Genomic DNA, 16,605 nt, shown 5'->3' on the forward strand with positions numbered 1-16,605 from the left:
CATGAGACTGAAAATATCTGCTGTATTTAAGGACCTCTAGGATCAGTGTGGCTGGAGAGGAAAAAAAAGGAGACAGGAAATGTAAACAGGTAGGGCTAGGGGAAAAGTTTGCACTTATAGAGTGGTCCACAAAGGCCAGAATCAATCCGACACGTCTAGTTGGTTATTTCTCCATGTATGCCCCCACAGAAGCGGCAGGACCATACGCTGCTGTGACACTGGGAAACAGACCTAGAAGGAAAAACCTCACTCTTGAAGAACAAAGCACTCCACATACCAAACATGATGATCAAGCACATAGTGGGAGTCCTCCCTCGTGTTTTAATTTATACTACTACTATATTAATGTTGCTTAGCTGGTTGTAGACTAAGGACAACACAGTAAAACCTCTGGTAGACCCCACCTCAAGGTCTGCTTTCTAAGACCTCATGTCTGGTCAGCCCCTGGATATGTGATCAGAAGGATTGTTAAACCTGCTCCTTTCTTCTGAATCACTCTCTGTCTCTGTGGTGCCTGCACCCATTCTAGAATGGCTTTTAATACAATAGAAAGAAATACAGAACCCCACGGACTAAGATAAGCCATTGAATCACGGCCTCCATTACTTAAGGAGATTGGCAAGGACTTGTAGGATTTACCAATCTCTTCCAGGCACTCCCTGCCTCACTCAGTTTCCTGTTGGCTGAACTCTTCAGTTTCTCTTGCTTGCTAGTTCACTTATTTCAACTCCGCTCTCTTAGTTTTAACTTACACATGGACAGAAAGAGAACCCCCAAAGCTTACAAAGCTCCTGTCTTCAAGGAGCTGACCTCCTAACAGGGGAGTCAGGTAAGACAATGAAAAGTGCGCTCCACAACAGGCCTCCAATCTTCAGAGCCGCTCTCCCTTCCTGGGCCAAGTCCTGACATCCTGTGCTGAGCTCAAATGTGCTCATTTGACTCCAACCAAAACTTGTGACTAATCCTCCCAAAACCAAAGTGCAAAGAACTCGAGGCTGCTGGGCATGGTGGTGTCCATCATTAGTCCCAGCTTTCACGAGGCAGAGATAGGCATGTCTCTGAGTTTGAGGACAGCTTGGTCTCTGTAGGCCAGACAAGGGCATGTGCTGGGACCTGCTTATAAACCAAATCAAACCAAACCAAACCAAACAAAACACCAAGGTTTGGAGATAGCCCCATGAACCTGGCATATGCTTTGTTTTGTTTGTTTGTTTGTGGGGGGGAGGGCTGAATGGAGGTGCTGTGGGATGCACTGGTGTGTCCCAGCCTGGCCTTTGAGCAGGGCATTCCACTTCTATTGGGGAAAGAAAAGTGGGCTGGATGGAGCCTTTTATAGCTCTACTGTGTGAGTACCCATAATATACCAGGACTTTACCTCCCTCAAGGTTTGCTGTGTTCTTCTAGCCCCAGATTAAACCACATCCAAAATCCACATAGATGTTGTAGAAGTCTTGATGCCTTTAAACACGGTCATTGCCAATCCATGCCACACCCTGGTATCTCCTTTTATCTCAGAATATTGCAACACTGAATATTAGTAATTATCTGATTCACTTTAAGGTAGGGTAGGGAAAGAAATTAAAAGCTAAAACAAGGGGCTGGGGATTTAGCTCAGTGGTAGAGCGCTTACCTAGGAAGCGCAAGGCCCTGGGTTCGGTCCCCAGCTCCAAAAAAAAAAAAAAAAAAAAAAAAAAGCTAAAACAAATAAAATTAAAAGAAAATGCTGTAGGGACCAAAAGACTGCTTTCTAGCTATACACACAAGCTATGTAGACTCTTAAAGCATCCAGCATCTAAGGGAGAGAACCTTCTTCTATCCAACCACAGATCAGATAAGAGACTGAACTTTACCAGCACTAAGAACTTTATAAAGATTTCCAAGCACTCAGCCCTCAGAGCAGGAATAGGGCTGGTCTTAGAGAAACTGTGGTTTGACTATTTGTTAGTTAAGCAGCAAAACTATAGATAAACGTCTTAATCACACTGTGTAAAGAAACTGTTTTCTTCTTTACAAAACTAGACCATGACAACTAGGAAAACGAGCCCTCACAGAATTATGGGGCAAGACTGCTGAACTGAGCAGAGCAAACACAAAGTACCTCACAGGTGAGAGACTCTTCAAATCTGGTTTTACAAACTTTCTTATACTATTTTAACTTCTTTGGTGATGGCACAGATGCTTCTATAATGGGAAGAATTTTAATTTTGGTAAATGTGAAACACATACACACACATTTGGAAACAGAGTCATCACAAGAATCAAATTAACTACTGGGGAATTCCCCTAATTTTAAACCTTTTCTCGCTACCATTAAAAATCAACATGAGCGGGGTTGGGGATTTAGCTCAGTGGTAGAGCACTTGCCTAGGAAGCGCAAGGCCCTGGGTTCGGTCCCCAGCTCCGATAAAAAGAACCAAAAAAAAAGAAAAAAAAAATCAACATGAGCAGCACTTGGATTTATTTGCTCAGGGTTTTCAAACATTTCTGAAGCTTCTTGCCACCATTCACTCTTCCAGAGGAAGAAAAACAAACTGGGGTACAGACTTGTATGCTGACCCCTACAGTAAGTGATGTGATACTTATCCAAGTGCTGTGGTAGGAGCAATGCTCAGGAAAGGTGCCATGATTCCAGAACCTCTGAGCCTTACTTGATGGAAACAAGCTCACTGACTTCCCAGGTCCCTACTCACCTGCTCTACATGCTTCTTTTATTTAATCTAATGTCTATCTAATGTATAAGTGTGCATCTGTGCATGCGTACATAGATGTTCGTTTTTGAGGAAAGATCAGCTTTTGGGAGTCTACTTTTTTCTTCTACCATGTTGGTTCCAGGGAGCCAACTCAGGTAGACAGGATTGGTCGCAAGGTACTTTATTCATGGGGCTGGAGAGATGGCTCAGCGGTTAAGAGTGTTGATTGTTCTTCTAGAGGTCCTGAGTTCAAATCCCAGTAACCACTTGGTGGCTCCCATCTGTAATGGGAGCCAGTGCCCTCTTCTGGTGTGTCTGAAGAGAGCCACCATGTGTATTTATATATAATAAATAAATCTTTTTTAAAAAAAGATGCTTTATTCACTAAGACATCTTGCTCACACCTAACAATGCTTTAAACAAATAGAATAGTTGTATGTATTTATGCATAGCCATATGTTTTCAGACCTATATAATAGGCAACAATCAAGTCAGAGTAATTAGCATTTCCATCGTCTCATGTCTCATTTGTGTTAGAAGCATTCAAAATCCAGAGCTGGAGAGATGGCTCAGAGGTTAGACAGAACACTGGCTGCTCTTGCAGAGAACCCTGCTTGGATCCACACAGTGGCTCACAGCTGCCTGTAACTCCTATTCCAGGGACCTGATGGCTTTCTGACCTCTTCAGGATCCAGGTACATGCACGGCAAACAGAAATTCATACAAGCAAACATTAATACAACAAAGATAAAGATATAAATTCTTAAAAAGAATCATTTAGCCAGGCGGTGGTGGTGACACCTTTGACCCCACACTTGGGAGACAGAGACTGGTAGATCTCTGTTTGAGGACAGCCTGTTCTACAGAGCTAATTCCAGGACTGCCAAAGCTACATAGAGAAATCCTGTCTCAAAAAACAAACAAACAAAAAGAAACATTCAAATCCTTTCTAACCATTTGGAAATATATAATGAATTGCCACTAATTATATTGTATTGTGCCACCGAACTCCTATCTGGGAGGTGGGGGCGTGTGCTAGGGCACATGTGTGTGGAGGTCAGAGGATAATGTGGAGGAATCAATTCTGTCCTTCCACCACGTGGTTTCTGGGAATGGAATTCAGGTCATTAGGCTTGGTAGCCAGTGCTTTACCTAGGTGAGCCATCTCACCAGTTGAGCCGTATTTTTTAATTACCTGCCCTCTGTACCTTCCTCACCCTTTCCCTTGCCTGGCACATCCACTTCCCCTGACCCCGAGATAAGGTCTGAAGCTATGTAGCCCAGATTTTCTTGAGCCTCCCATGTTCTGGAATTACAGTGTGTTACCATGGTTTGGTAGCCACTATTCTATTGTCTATTTCTATGAGATCAATTTCTTTAGCTTCTACACGTGAGTAGGAGCACATGGTATCTGTCTGGCTCTGTCTGCCTTACTTTACTTAACACTATGTATGTCCTCCCGTTCCACTCATGTTATCACAGTGAGAGGATTTCATTCTTCCTCACGACCAGGTAACATCCTATTGTATGTACTTACCATCTTTTCTCTATCTGCTCACCCACAGATGAACACCTCGGCTGATCCCCTACTATGGCTACTGTGAGTAGTGGCACACTAAACACAGGACACAACTATGTCCTTGACTTCTAGGAAAGTGCATGCTTCACTCTTGTACTTTAAAGGTCCAACTTACTTCCTCCATAAACGCCTTTCATCCACTTCCCTTGGGTACTTCATTCCTGCTTTCATCCTTTGAAACCACAAGGATGTTTTACGTGTTGGGGTTTGTCAGGGGAACCTTGAAAGCTGTGCTGTTTTGATTCCTGAGTCTCTTCATAAACAGAGAAAGCAAATACAACTAACTGCTCAGGACCTTCTAATAAGCATCTCCCTAAACCTCTCACATTTCAGTTATTTAAGAGTATTTGAATATAAGGCCAGCTATCAGGTAATGCTGATAATAGCAATTTCAGTAATTAGTGCTCAAAGAATAAATGTCGATAGGTCTTTTATTAACCTGCTTTTTTAAAATAACAAAAGAAAATGTTGAATAGGAAGGGCTGGGGAACTGTCACTAATATACTTATCTTGTGAAGATGAGGACCTGAGTTTGACCCTAGCATTATGTATTGTGGTATGCACTTAAAAGTCACAATTCTGGAGAGACAGACCAGGTAGATCCCCTGGGGCTCACTGGTCAGCCAGCCTAGCCTAATTAATAAGTCCTAAGTCCAAATGAAAGAGAGAGTAGCTCTGTGAGTTTAAGATCCCTTAGTCCTCTTGCAGAATACTCTAGTTTGCTTCCCAGCACCACATGGTAGCTCACAGCCATCTGTAACTCTAGTTCCAAGAGACAGATCATACACATACACTTCTGACCTCTGTGAGCTCCTACACACATGTAGTGCACATACCTACATTCAGGCGCATATATATACAAATAAAATTAATGAGTATTTTTTAAAAATCAAATTAACAAAATCCCAAAAGCACCCTGCTTTACCAAAGGCTAGATATCTTTGGCACCTCTTCCCATTTATCACACATTTGAACATGCCACACATACACACAAACACACACAAAGTTGAACAATGAAACAGTAGGGAAAAGGCCGTACTTGGTTCTCTATTTTTAGTTCTGCCACTCACTAGCAGGATCTATTGATCGGAAACCTCTCCAAACACTGAGTTGCAGCTTCTGTGGTCTGGGGCACCCTGTGATACCCCTGGGCATGCAACTGTACTTCTCTGCAAGGATCAAACCAAGGAAGGCACAGGGATGGTCTACAAGCCTGGCTAAATATCAGTGAGCTGGGGCTGAGGACGACTGTTTTAAAGATGCCAGGCTGTGTCCAGAGATTCTGACTCCCTTCATTTGGGACGGTAGCTGAGCATGGCTTTAAAAGCGTCCCTGCTGATTCAAGTTCAGGCTAGGAAGCTTTGCTGCAAGTGACACACACTTGGTGCAGCTGTGGCAGTCTATGCAGATGTTTCTCTCCCACTTGCAAGGCCCCTCAGGAGTAAAGGGCTATTAGTTTTAAGAGATATGATTTACCGTAGTCAATGAGCTCCTCTGGCTTGGCCAGAGGTCAATGACAACCTCAGGACCTGGGGATCTGACAGCAGCAGCACCTTGTGCTCAGAAGCACAGGAAGAAACTCAGTTTCTATGACAAACACTCCTGAGACCTAGACAAACAACTGTCCCCTCATCTGAGATGAGGGAGGGGAGATAATCCACCAGAACAAGATGGTTTAGAATTATAATTATAAATTAGTCCACAGTCTAAGGAAATCATGTTTAATACATGAAGACGATCCTGCATCAAGGAACATGTTTTAGTAGTGAAACCTCACGCTGAGTGAGGAATGAAATGGACCTGTACTCATCACTACCATTAACCCGATGGGATTTGGCAATGGGAAAAAATGAATCTCACTGCAACAGGAGGAGCTCATGAAGATGCTACCCACTTAGGTTGTCTACCCAAGTAAATGTTCTGAAAGGCCCTCTAATTGAATAAAAGTGCACATTATCACTGGAATCCTTTTAAAGATTACAGAACAGAGACAACCAAAGCGACATCTTTCCCTCATCTCAACCCTAAAACCCACAAGCCATTTGCTTTATGTTAAAAATAGCAGCCCCCTGCACCAGGCAGGGGTGGCAGCACAGGGGATGCAGACCCAGGCAGTGGTGGCAGCACAGGGGATGCAGACCCAGGCAATGCAGACCCAGGCAGTGGTGGCAGGACTGGGGATGCAGACCCAGGCAGTGGTGGCAGGACTGGGGATGCAGACCCAGGCAGTGGTGGCAGGACTGGGGATGCAGACCCAGGCAGATCTCTGAAGTCTGTGCCAGCCTGTTCTACAGAGGGAGTTCCAGGACAGTCAGAGCTACACCAAGAAACTGTCTCAAAAAATGCAAAAACAAAACAAAAAACAAAACAAGCAAACAAACAAATAAAAGAGCCCCTTGTTTTATGGTCCTTACTTCAAAGGGAAATTCAATCAATATCTGCTTAGTGCCTACACTACAGTGGGAATGGCTAAACACAGCATGCTAAACTCCACAGAGGCGGCAAAAAATAAACAAAAAAGCAAGACAGGATTGTTTCTCTGGCTCTAGCATAAATCAGCAAGAAGTCTCACACTCACACATTCACACACACACACACACACACACACACACACACACAAGCCTAGGGCACCTTCTTGTCTCCCCACCCCCACTATACTCTCCTCTGTTCACCTAGGCTAATCAGAGTCCTTCCTCTGTGGTCCCAGGGTCAGGTCCTTCCTGCCACCACAGAACTGCTTGGGAGGTGGGGGACTCTGCAGAGACACCCCATCTCTTCAGGGTTTCTTGGTGAAGGCTTTGGCAGGGTTGCTATTAAGAACTTTGTAAGGACTTCTAAGATATAAGTTTTCAGTTTTGGTATTTCAGACATATTACTAGGCAAAAAGTTACCGAAAAACACACACCTGCTTGGATATTATTAGACCTCAAAGAAATGAGCTCAAACTGAAAATCTGGCCTAGTGGATTCTTGAGCTTCGCCCTCTGAGGCTGGGTCAGAGATGGCCTGCCTCCTGATAGAGCTTCCTGATGGAGCCAAGCAGCTTCTGTAGCTCATGAAGCTCCCTGCTACAACACAGGGAGGTCATAGGTCATAGCTCACGTGGGAGGGATACACACCACTTAGTAAGCAAGCACTTTCCAGAAAGCCTCCCAGATGGCCCTTCAAACCCAGAGCCTCATGGTGACCTCCTTAGTTCACACTCAGTACAACTAGGAGACATTCCCCCCCCCCCCCCAGAGCTGGGGACCGAACCCAGGGCCTTGCACTTCCTAGGCAAGCGCTCTACCACTGAGCTAAATCCCCAACCCCGACATTTCTAACATAAGCCCCAGGACCGGAGGACTGCAAAGGGCCAGGGTTGGGGACAGCTCTCCATAGAAAAGCAGGAGGATCAGGTCCAAAGGTCCTCCGGCCATTCACATATTACCCAGGACAGGTGACCAGACCTCCCTGACCCTGGCTTTCTAACCTGTCTTTCCAGAGGGCAAGAGTTCCTACTGTCACTGAGGGTGCACTGAGGGTGTCACTGCACTGCACTCTTGAACTAGATCAGATGGCTGAGACGGAATGGGCCTGTCTCTTATACACCGATCTCAGTTCCCCCAGAAACCTACACATTTACTCATATATGTTACTGGCAGCTCGAAATACTTCTAAAATATTTTGGAAACTCCCTTCAAAGACTATGCTTTTGAATCCTTTAAGTGGTAGGAAGTGCTGATAATCTGAGGGTGAGTCAGATTTCAACATTTTAATAAACAAGTAAAAATCTAATCCAAGTGTCTGCCATAAACTGTGATCAGACTAAGTAGTAACAGTTGTGGTCCAACTGCAGCATGACTCATGCAGAAGTTGTATTTAGTGATGGCCAGAAAGAACTGGGAACTATTTTAAGTTATATAAGGATAATTGGCTTAAGAGTAAATATATGTATTTTTAAAAAAAGATTCCTTTTTGGTTAGGATTATTAAAGCTGTTTTGGCAGGACATCTGTTATCCCAGCTAGGGAGGCAGAGACAACAGATCACACAAGTTTGATTAGTAGTAGTCCAGCCTAGTCTACGCTTTGAGTCCCAGACCAGCCAGTGCTACATAAGGAAATCATGTCTCCAAAACAAAACAAAATTTTTTTTTCTTTTCTTTTTTTCGGAGCTGGGGACTGAACCCAGGGCCTTGTGCTTGCTAGGCAAGTGCTCTACCACTGAGCTAAATCCCCAACCCCAAAACAAAAATTTTTAAGTTATTCTGGTGGTGGGCATAGCAGCACACACATTTAATCCCAGCTCACAGGAGTAAGAGGCAGGGAATGGGCTGGAGAGATGGCTCAGTGGTTAAGAGCACCGACTGCTCTTCCAGAGGTCCTGAGTTCAAATCCCAGCAACCACATGGTGGCTCACAACCATCCGTAATGGGATCTGATGTCCCCTTCTGGTGTTTCTGAAGACAGCTACAGTGTACTCATATACAAAATAAAAAAATAAATCTTAAAAAAAAAATAATTAAAAAAAAAAAAAAAAAGAGGCAGGGAAATTTCTGGTTCAAGGCCAGCCTGGTCTACTTAATGATTTCCAGGACAGCCAAGGCTATACAAAGAGACCCTGTCTCAAAAAAATAAAAAAAGTTATTTTGTTTTAAAGTTACTTAATAGTAGATGAGTAATTAAACTACATGATTATAAAGTTATAATTGCTATAACCAAAATGGTAAAGGGAGGGGCAGATTTGTATAACATATAAATTGACCCTGAAGAAGTAATTATTTTGAAAGGGACACACTTTTCTTCTTTGGATAAACAGGTTCTTTTGTTGTAAAAAAAAAAAAAAAAAAAAAAAAAAAAAAAAAAAAAAACCTACCAAAGTAATAAGTTTACTGTCAACTGGTACTTTAATCTTCCTAAGAAAAACAGTTGCAAGGGCAAACCATGAAAGAACAGGAACCTCTAAAAGGACAATTAATATAGTAGCTCTTGATTTATGAACACTCTTCAGGCTAAACTTTAAATGGTCTCATAACCCGACAAAGAATCTTATCTGCAGGAGACAGGCTATAATCAGAACTAAAGTCACAGGATTGAGGTATTTTAGAGTGCTCGTGGGGGCTGCATCTGCTACAAAGCTGATCTGAAACCACTACAGAGCAAAGGAAGCTGTGTAGGAGCCATTTAAAAAGCCAGAATAAAGCATCTTCTTCTCACCAACACTTAGTTATATAGGGGTCAGAGATGTGACCAAGATTATTTTCATCATGAAAACATAAACTAAAACATCTTCATCCATCTTATAAATCCATACTTCTAAAAGAAAACAGCTTACTCCAAAATGGTTGTCATAAAACCAATTTTTTTAAAGATTTATTCATTTTATGTATATGAGCACACTGTCTCTGTCTCCAGACACACCAGAAGAGGGTGTTGGATTCCATTACAGGTGGTTGTGAGCCACCATGTGGTTGTTGGGAATTGAACTCAGGACCTCCAGAAGAGCAGTCAGTGAGTGCTCTTAACTGCTGAGCCATCTCTCCAGCCCTGTCATAAAACCAATTTAAAGTTGGTTTTATGCTTTTTAAAAAAATCCAACAGTTGGAGGGATGGCTCAGTGATTAAGAGCACTGGCTACTCTTCCAGAAAACCTGGGTTTGATTCCCAGCACCCACGTGGTGGCTTACAACTGTCTGTAACTCAAGTGGGTCTGATAAGGCTTCTGCAGGCACCAGGCATGTAGGTGGTACACACATATACATTAAGATAAAATGCCTGTACACATAAAATGAAATAACAAAATTAACAAAACAAACAACCAATGGTGCCTGAGGGTTTAGACTAGAACTGTAAATCTACACATATGGTTACAAATTTCAGGTCCAGAAACCTATTCCCAGCAAATTAAGCAGCTAATATATATTCAAGAGGTTAGCAACAAGGTGGTTCATCACAGTACTTACAGTAATCAAAATTTTAAAAACTATGTAGGGCTGGAGAGATGGCTCAGTGGTTAAGAGCACCGACTGCTTTTCCAGAGGTCCTGAGTTCAAATCCCAGCAACCACATGGTGGCTCACAACCATCTGTAATGGGATCCAATGCCCTCTTCTGGTGTGTCTGAAGCTACAGTGTACTCATATACATAAAATAAAATAAATAAATCTTAAAAAAAAAACTATGTATTATCTAAATGGTCAAATTATGGAGCCTCGGGGGGGGAGGGCGGCAATGGGGGGAGGGTTGGGAGGGGAACACCCATAAGGAAGGGGAGGGGGGAGGGGGATGTTTGCCCGGATACAGGGAAAGGGAATAACACTCGAAATGTATATAAGAAATACTCAAGTTAATAAATAAAAAAAAAATTATGGAGCCTCCATTCAGAAGTAGTGTGCAAACAGATGTTACAGAATTAAATTTACTGACAGAAAAATGATCTCTCTGCTTCAGTCTAGGTAAGAAAAACATCTATGTAAATTTGTGCACAGAAAAAAAGTCTTAAAAAATATTGGTAGATATTAGTAGATTAACCATCAGGGAAAAGCATCTCAAAACCACAATGAATGAGCACTCATGTCCACTAGAAAACTAGAATACACAGTAAGTACACATATTAATCTTTCTTTTGGGGGCTCCTGTTCTTTTTGTTACACTGCAGGTGAGAATGTAAAAACTAGTGAGGCTGACTTCAGGGAAGAGTCTGACCATTCAACAAAAGGTTAAATACATAGTTATCACATGATCCAGCAAGTCTACACCAAGAAAACTGAAAGCATGTATCCATTCAGAAACTAGTGTTCTTAGCAACATCTGCAGTAGCCCCAACGTAAAAATAATCCACACGACCATCAGCTGCCAGGATGTGGTGTCCACAGATAGAAATATTATTCTGCAACTAATGTTATGTTCTATGTGAGCGTTGAAAAAAAAAACAGAATGATGTATCAAAGAAGTCGGTGATATCAATATGAAATGTGCAAAGCAGGTAAATCCACTGAGATAGAAAGTGGTCTCATATTGCAAAAGGACAGGAGGTGGATGGAGGTGGGGAAGGGAGCAGCAGCTAATGGGCATAGGGTTTCTTTCAGTGACAATGAAAATGTTGGCAACTTACTTGTGGAAACGGTTGTACAATTCTCTCAATACACTAAAAACTATGGGATTAACCTTTTTAATGAGTCAACTGGAGTCCCACAGTGCTACTGGAAATGTTAATGGAGGTGATGTTTGATTTGTAGTGATTACACAGGGGTTTTAGTTTCACCTCTGTCTACTTCAGGCTTATCTATCCTTTCTAAGTTTTCGTCAATAAAAATGATTATTTTGATTTCTTTTTTGTTTTTTTTTTTCTTTTGAGGGGGGGTGTTGTGTTTTGTTTTGAGACAAGGTTTCTCTGTGTAGCCCTAGCTGCCCTGGAACTTGCTCTGTAGACCAGGCTGGCCTTGAATTCATAAGCATCTCCCAAGTGCTGGGATTAAAAGTGGGCGACACCACTGCCCAACTTTGGATTTTTACAAAAATTGCCATGTTATCATGCAGAAAAGAACATATGCAGAGAAAGAGAGAGAGAGAGAGAGAGAGAGAGAGAGAGAAAGAGAGGGAGAGAGAGAAACAGAGAGAGAGAGAGAGAGAGAGAGAGAGAGAGAGAGAGAAACAGAGAGAGAGAGAGGCAACTGCTAGGCAAACCATGGCAACCCAATCAGGACTCCATTCCCCAACCTGTGAAAAGCTCAAATGCTTTTTAACTGGATGAAGGTTGAACTTTTAAAACAAATCGCAAGTAATAGCCTTATGATAATTTGTTTTTAACTTCTACTTTCCCCAACAGGGTAGGGTGCACTCACCCACCCTCTACAGTGCATAGCTCGGCAATATGTCACTCTGAGGCAAGCAAGACTCAAACCAGACATGGAATATGGTAAAGCTAAAGCCTTGGGGCCAGCCGCAGCATCCAGGAGGTACAGTCACCCAACATCCTTATTATTCATGGGGTGTGATTCACCAGCCCTGCTTTCTAAGTCAGCATCACACTCTAATCACCTTGCCAGGTGACAGCCCCCAAGTTATCTGAAAATAATATGAACCGAATCCATCAGGGGCTTCTCCTCCGTATCTTTTCCATGGAGGAAATATTTGATCATTATAAAACACAAAATATTTAAAAAGACTTTAGATCCCAAAGGCAAGGGAGAAATTCAATAAAAAATTAAAGAGTCAGCCAGTCTTTAATGTGAAAATGGTGTGGAGAAACCTAAAGCAAGCAAGTAACTCCCTGCCCTCAACCTAGGAAGGTGGGACTATGCTACCCAGCAGTGTCGGCTCACAGACAGCTCTACCGTCATGCTCTAGCACTGAACTTTGAAAAAAAAATTACTTTTTATTATATATATAAATGCCAGCATGTATGTACAACATGCATGCCTGGTGCCTGCAGAGGTTGAAGAGGGCGTTGGATCTTGGGAAACTGGAATTACTGACTGTAGCTAGCCTCCACGTGGGTGCCCAGGTCCTCTGTAAGGGCAGCAAATGCTCTTTCTGAAGAAGAGTGAGCCTCACATACAGTTCTGAAACACTGTCTTGCCGAAGAAAGCTGAGTGGGCAGCCGAACCGATGAAACGTAAGTGCACAAGTACAGTTTAATTTTACCAGCAACCATCCCGATAGCATCAGCAACAAAGCATCTTAATCACTGCCTCAGAACAAATAACTCCATGTCTCCTGCTAGGATAATTCATTCAGGTGATAGCTATCAAGAAAAATGATAAACAAGGGCATTACTGGTTGAGCTTTCTCCTGCCGAGGCACAGTGTGTTTCTTACATATATAGTCCTTGGGTCTCGGGGACTTTTTCTTAACCCCCATCAAACCAAATACTGACTAAATAAACTTGATATATCTTCGCTGAGCTAATTTTTTTTTTTTTTTTTACAAATGCATTTGGTCTCACATGCCGTCAATCTTGAAGTGGTTGCCCATGTAAAATTAACCGACAGATAGAAGATAAGGGTCTGAGAAGAAAGGGAAATCTCTAGAATGTAGCTAACTTATTAAAGCACATTCTGGGTTGGCAAAAGCAGCTTCCAGTACTTACTAACAAGGATCTTGTAGTCCCCGAATCTCAACTAATAATGAGTCAGTGTCTGACTCAATTAAAAAACACACTCTTAAAGAAAATCGCAGCATTGCCTCCAATGGACCAGCTACTTCACCAATCAAAACAAAATAACCTTAAAAACAAACCAACATTCCCTGGCAAGGCACAGCACATACAATGATGAAGGAGTAAAAGGCACTTTAGTAGGGAGATAAAGAAGACACACACTACCTACTATGTGCAAGGTACCTTCCTCCCAAGCACTAGCTGACCCCATTTCACAGATCAGGAAACAGAGTCCTGAAAGTTTAAAAAAAAACAAAACAAAACAAACAAACAAAAAAAAAAAAAAAAAAAACCTTGCCTGAGGATACAGCTAGCAAGTTATCAGTTAGAACTCAGGTCTGCCTGATTTAACAGCTGCTGTGTTCTGCCCAGCGTCAAGGCTGCCTACTGTTCATTCTGCTCGAACTTCCACTTCGAATCTTAAAATACTATCTTACTATGTTTGGAGTTAAGATCTTATTTAGAAGAAAAATTCTGAAAAGTGAAACCCAACCTTTCGTTTAAAAAAGCCACAGTAAAACAACCTTTGGTAAGGATCTGGAATCTTTTACATGAACTCTTGACAAGTTTGGGTTTCTAAGCACAACTTGAAAATACATGAACTAAAACTAAATCGTTGTTGACTCTTTACCCTGTGCTGCTGGGTGACAAAAAACCCTAGATTCTAGCAAAAGAAGAATAAATGCAAAGCTGTGAAGGAAACCACGTCTACCTCAGCTGTGAAACTATGAAATGATCGATTTCCACATTAAACATTCAGTCATGCTGTTTATACCCTTATCTGCGAGCAGCAATCAATCAACCCAAGGTGAGGTGTCCAAGTTCAAAACCCGGTCCTAGTTGTGAAAAGTACATCTTTTCTTTTTAATTAGGAGAAAAAATAAACACCTAAGGGTCTGCCATTAAAAGAAAATGCATATAAATTTCCATTTGGAAAAAAACAAACAAACTTGAATTTGAAAAAGTAGACCACCTTTCATACACTTCAGTAGTTTCTAAATTCTAACTTGTTACTCTGACAGCGCCGACAATTATTTACCTACAAGGCATAAGAGTTCAAAGAGTTCGCCCAGAGTTAACAACCAGGCTGGCCCGCGGGTCTCCACACATGTCAAGTCTTCCACCAGGACACCTGGTACATGATATGCCATTTTAAAGGGAACACGGTACCTTCAAAGAGGTCATTAAATACAGCCAGTACAAATGTGCCATGCCCACATCCTGAACAGGGCATTAAAAAAATTTTTTTAAAGCCCTCAGTTCTTCCAACCAAAAGATGAAAATAACCATGTCCGCCCACAAAATGTCCTCTTTAGCCAAAGTGTTCAAATCCTGAGTGTATAAAGAGTTAAATAAATATAAACCGATATTTTTTTAAAAAAATGTGAAGGCGTTTCTGACGGCCCCACACGTGAGACAGCTTTAAGTTTTGCAGTACAACTCTGGCCCACACACCGAGTCTTTTAAAGGGTCTAATGCCCACAGCTTAACTTGTTTAATGACGCCTTCGCTGTCTAGCAAAAATACTGGTGGGAAGCCCCCTGCCTCCGAATACAAAGAAACCTTCAAGTCAGGTAAGCAGAACCCAGCGGCTGGGTAAAAACGCCATACCCATTCCCGGCTGGAATCGATTCCCAAAGTCTCATTTAAAACAAAAACAAATAAAAAAAAAAAGAAAAGAAAAAAGAAAAAGAAAAGCAAACTTTCGAGCAAAAATTCTAAACTCCAGTCACCACCCGCTTCTCACGGCTTCGGGTGTCCTTCCGCGGCCACCGCAGCAGTGCGGGCGCCCACCTGTGGAGACGGCGGGGCAGGTGGGCAGCGCGCCCAGGGCCCGGCCTTCGGGAGACAGCTCCGAGTCGCGCGGGTCCTGGGCCCTGGAGCCGCTGTCTGCCTCGGCCGCGCTGGCCCCGGAGGCGCCTGGGGAGGCGGACGGCTGTGTGTGGCCGGCCGCTGCAGCTCCCACGGCCAAGCCTCCCGCAGCTGCCCCAGCCGAGGCGCCGGGCCTCCCGCCGCTGAGGCCCGGCTCGGACACCCGCCCCCGCCACCGCGCGACTCTCCTCTGGCCGCGAGCCGGCCCGTCCCCGCACCGCACTCCCCTGGTTACTCACCCCGGGACCGGGTGGCAATAGCAGCAGCGCCAGCAGGAGCAACAGCCACCGGGCCGGCATGGTGGGGACGTGGCCCTGACTCTGGGCCCCGCCGATCGGTGTTGGAGACCGCGCGGACAGAGGGCTGGACTGGGGCGCCGCGACGACAGCGCGGCACCGGCGGAGGATCGGTGGACACGGAGCTGACTGGGCGGCGGCGACACCCCCATTTCCAGCCCTATAAGTGCCTTGTGTCCCGGCTTCTTCCGGTCGGGGCGGGCTAAAGGGCGGTCCCGGGGGCGGGGCTGGGGAAGGCGGAGTCACTGCCTGGATGGGGAGGAGCCTGCGTTGTTTTATGGGCGTAGTAAGCGCGGGAGGGTGGGGTTAGAGGCTGACAGGGTGCTGGCTTCTGGCTGCCTCCGATTTTTGGGCGCTAGAAGCCGAAAACCAACTCTTGGCTTTGGGTATATGTGGGCGCTGTGCTTCTGAATGGAGAAGCTTGTCCAAAGCCAAGGGAAAATGACATCTGCCACCCCACAGGAAGCCCCACTCGCCGAAGGAAGGACTCACGGCGCCAGGTTTGGTCTGGAAGAAGGGAATGCCTACAGTCCTCCATCTCTCCGCTGCCAGCCACCACTTACTAAGGTTGCCTAGGCGACCTCTAAAGCAAGGGTTTCAGCAGCTGGCGGAAATTCGGCCCTGAGCCGCAGCCCTAGAGTTCACTGAGGAGGATCCTCCAGCTGTGCCTCATCCAGCCCGAAGGCCCCTTTCTTCCCTAGCCTTGCCCTCAGGAATTCCCCCCCAAGTCATGTCCAGCAGCCTTCCGTTCCTCTCGGAATGAACCACAGCCAACTCATTCACCAAAAATTATAAGGAAATCATGCAGGCTTCTTGTGTCACACGTGTTTACGTGACCTTCGTAGATGTGGCCGGGTGAAGCTTGAGAGGACATGTGTCACAACTCTTTCGAGGGAGTGGGTGGGCTGAGGACTCCAAGGTCTATTTAAGGATTGTGGGTTATTAATCAGAATTAATGAGCCCAACAAGTTGTTTGGTCACCGGGTCCCAAGCTGCCCTCCACTGAGCTGGAAGAGGGAGGGGAGAACTT

General features: G+C 44.1%; 1 protein-coding gene across 1 annotated transcript in view; it reads right to left on the reverse strand.

The window, feature by feature from the left end:
- Nucleotides 1-15,787, reverse strand: part of Ern1 (endoplasmic reticulum to nucleus signaling 1) — a 94,314-nt gene extending 78,527 nt beyond the window's left edge. Inside the window, exon 1 of the mRNA XM_006247634.5 lies at nt 15,519-15,787. Within this exon, the coding sequence (XP_006247696.1) occupies nt 15,519-15,578 (60 nt within the window). The 5' untranslated portion in view covers nt 15,579-15,787. The remainder of the gene's footprint in view (nt 1-15,518) is intronic.
- Nucleotides 15,788-16,605: the final 818 nt, after the last annotated feature.

This window comes from Rattus norvegicus, chromosome 10 (genome assembly GCF_036323735.1).
Source record: "Rattus norvegicus strain BN/NHsdMcwi chromosome 10, GRCr8, whole genome shotgun sequence".
Lineage (NCBI taxonomy): Eukaryota > Metazoa > Chordata > Mammalia > Rodentia > Muridae > Rattus > Rattus norvegicus.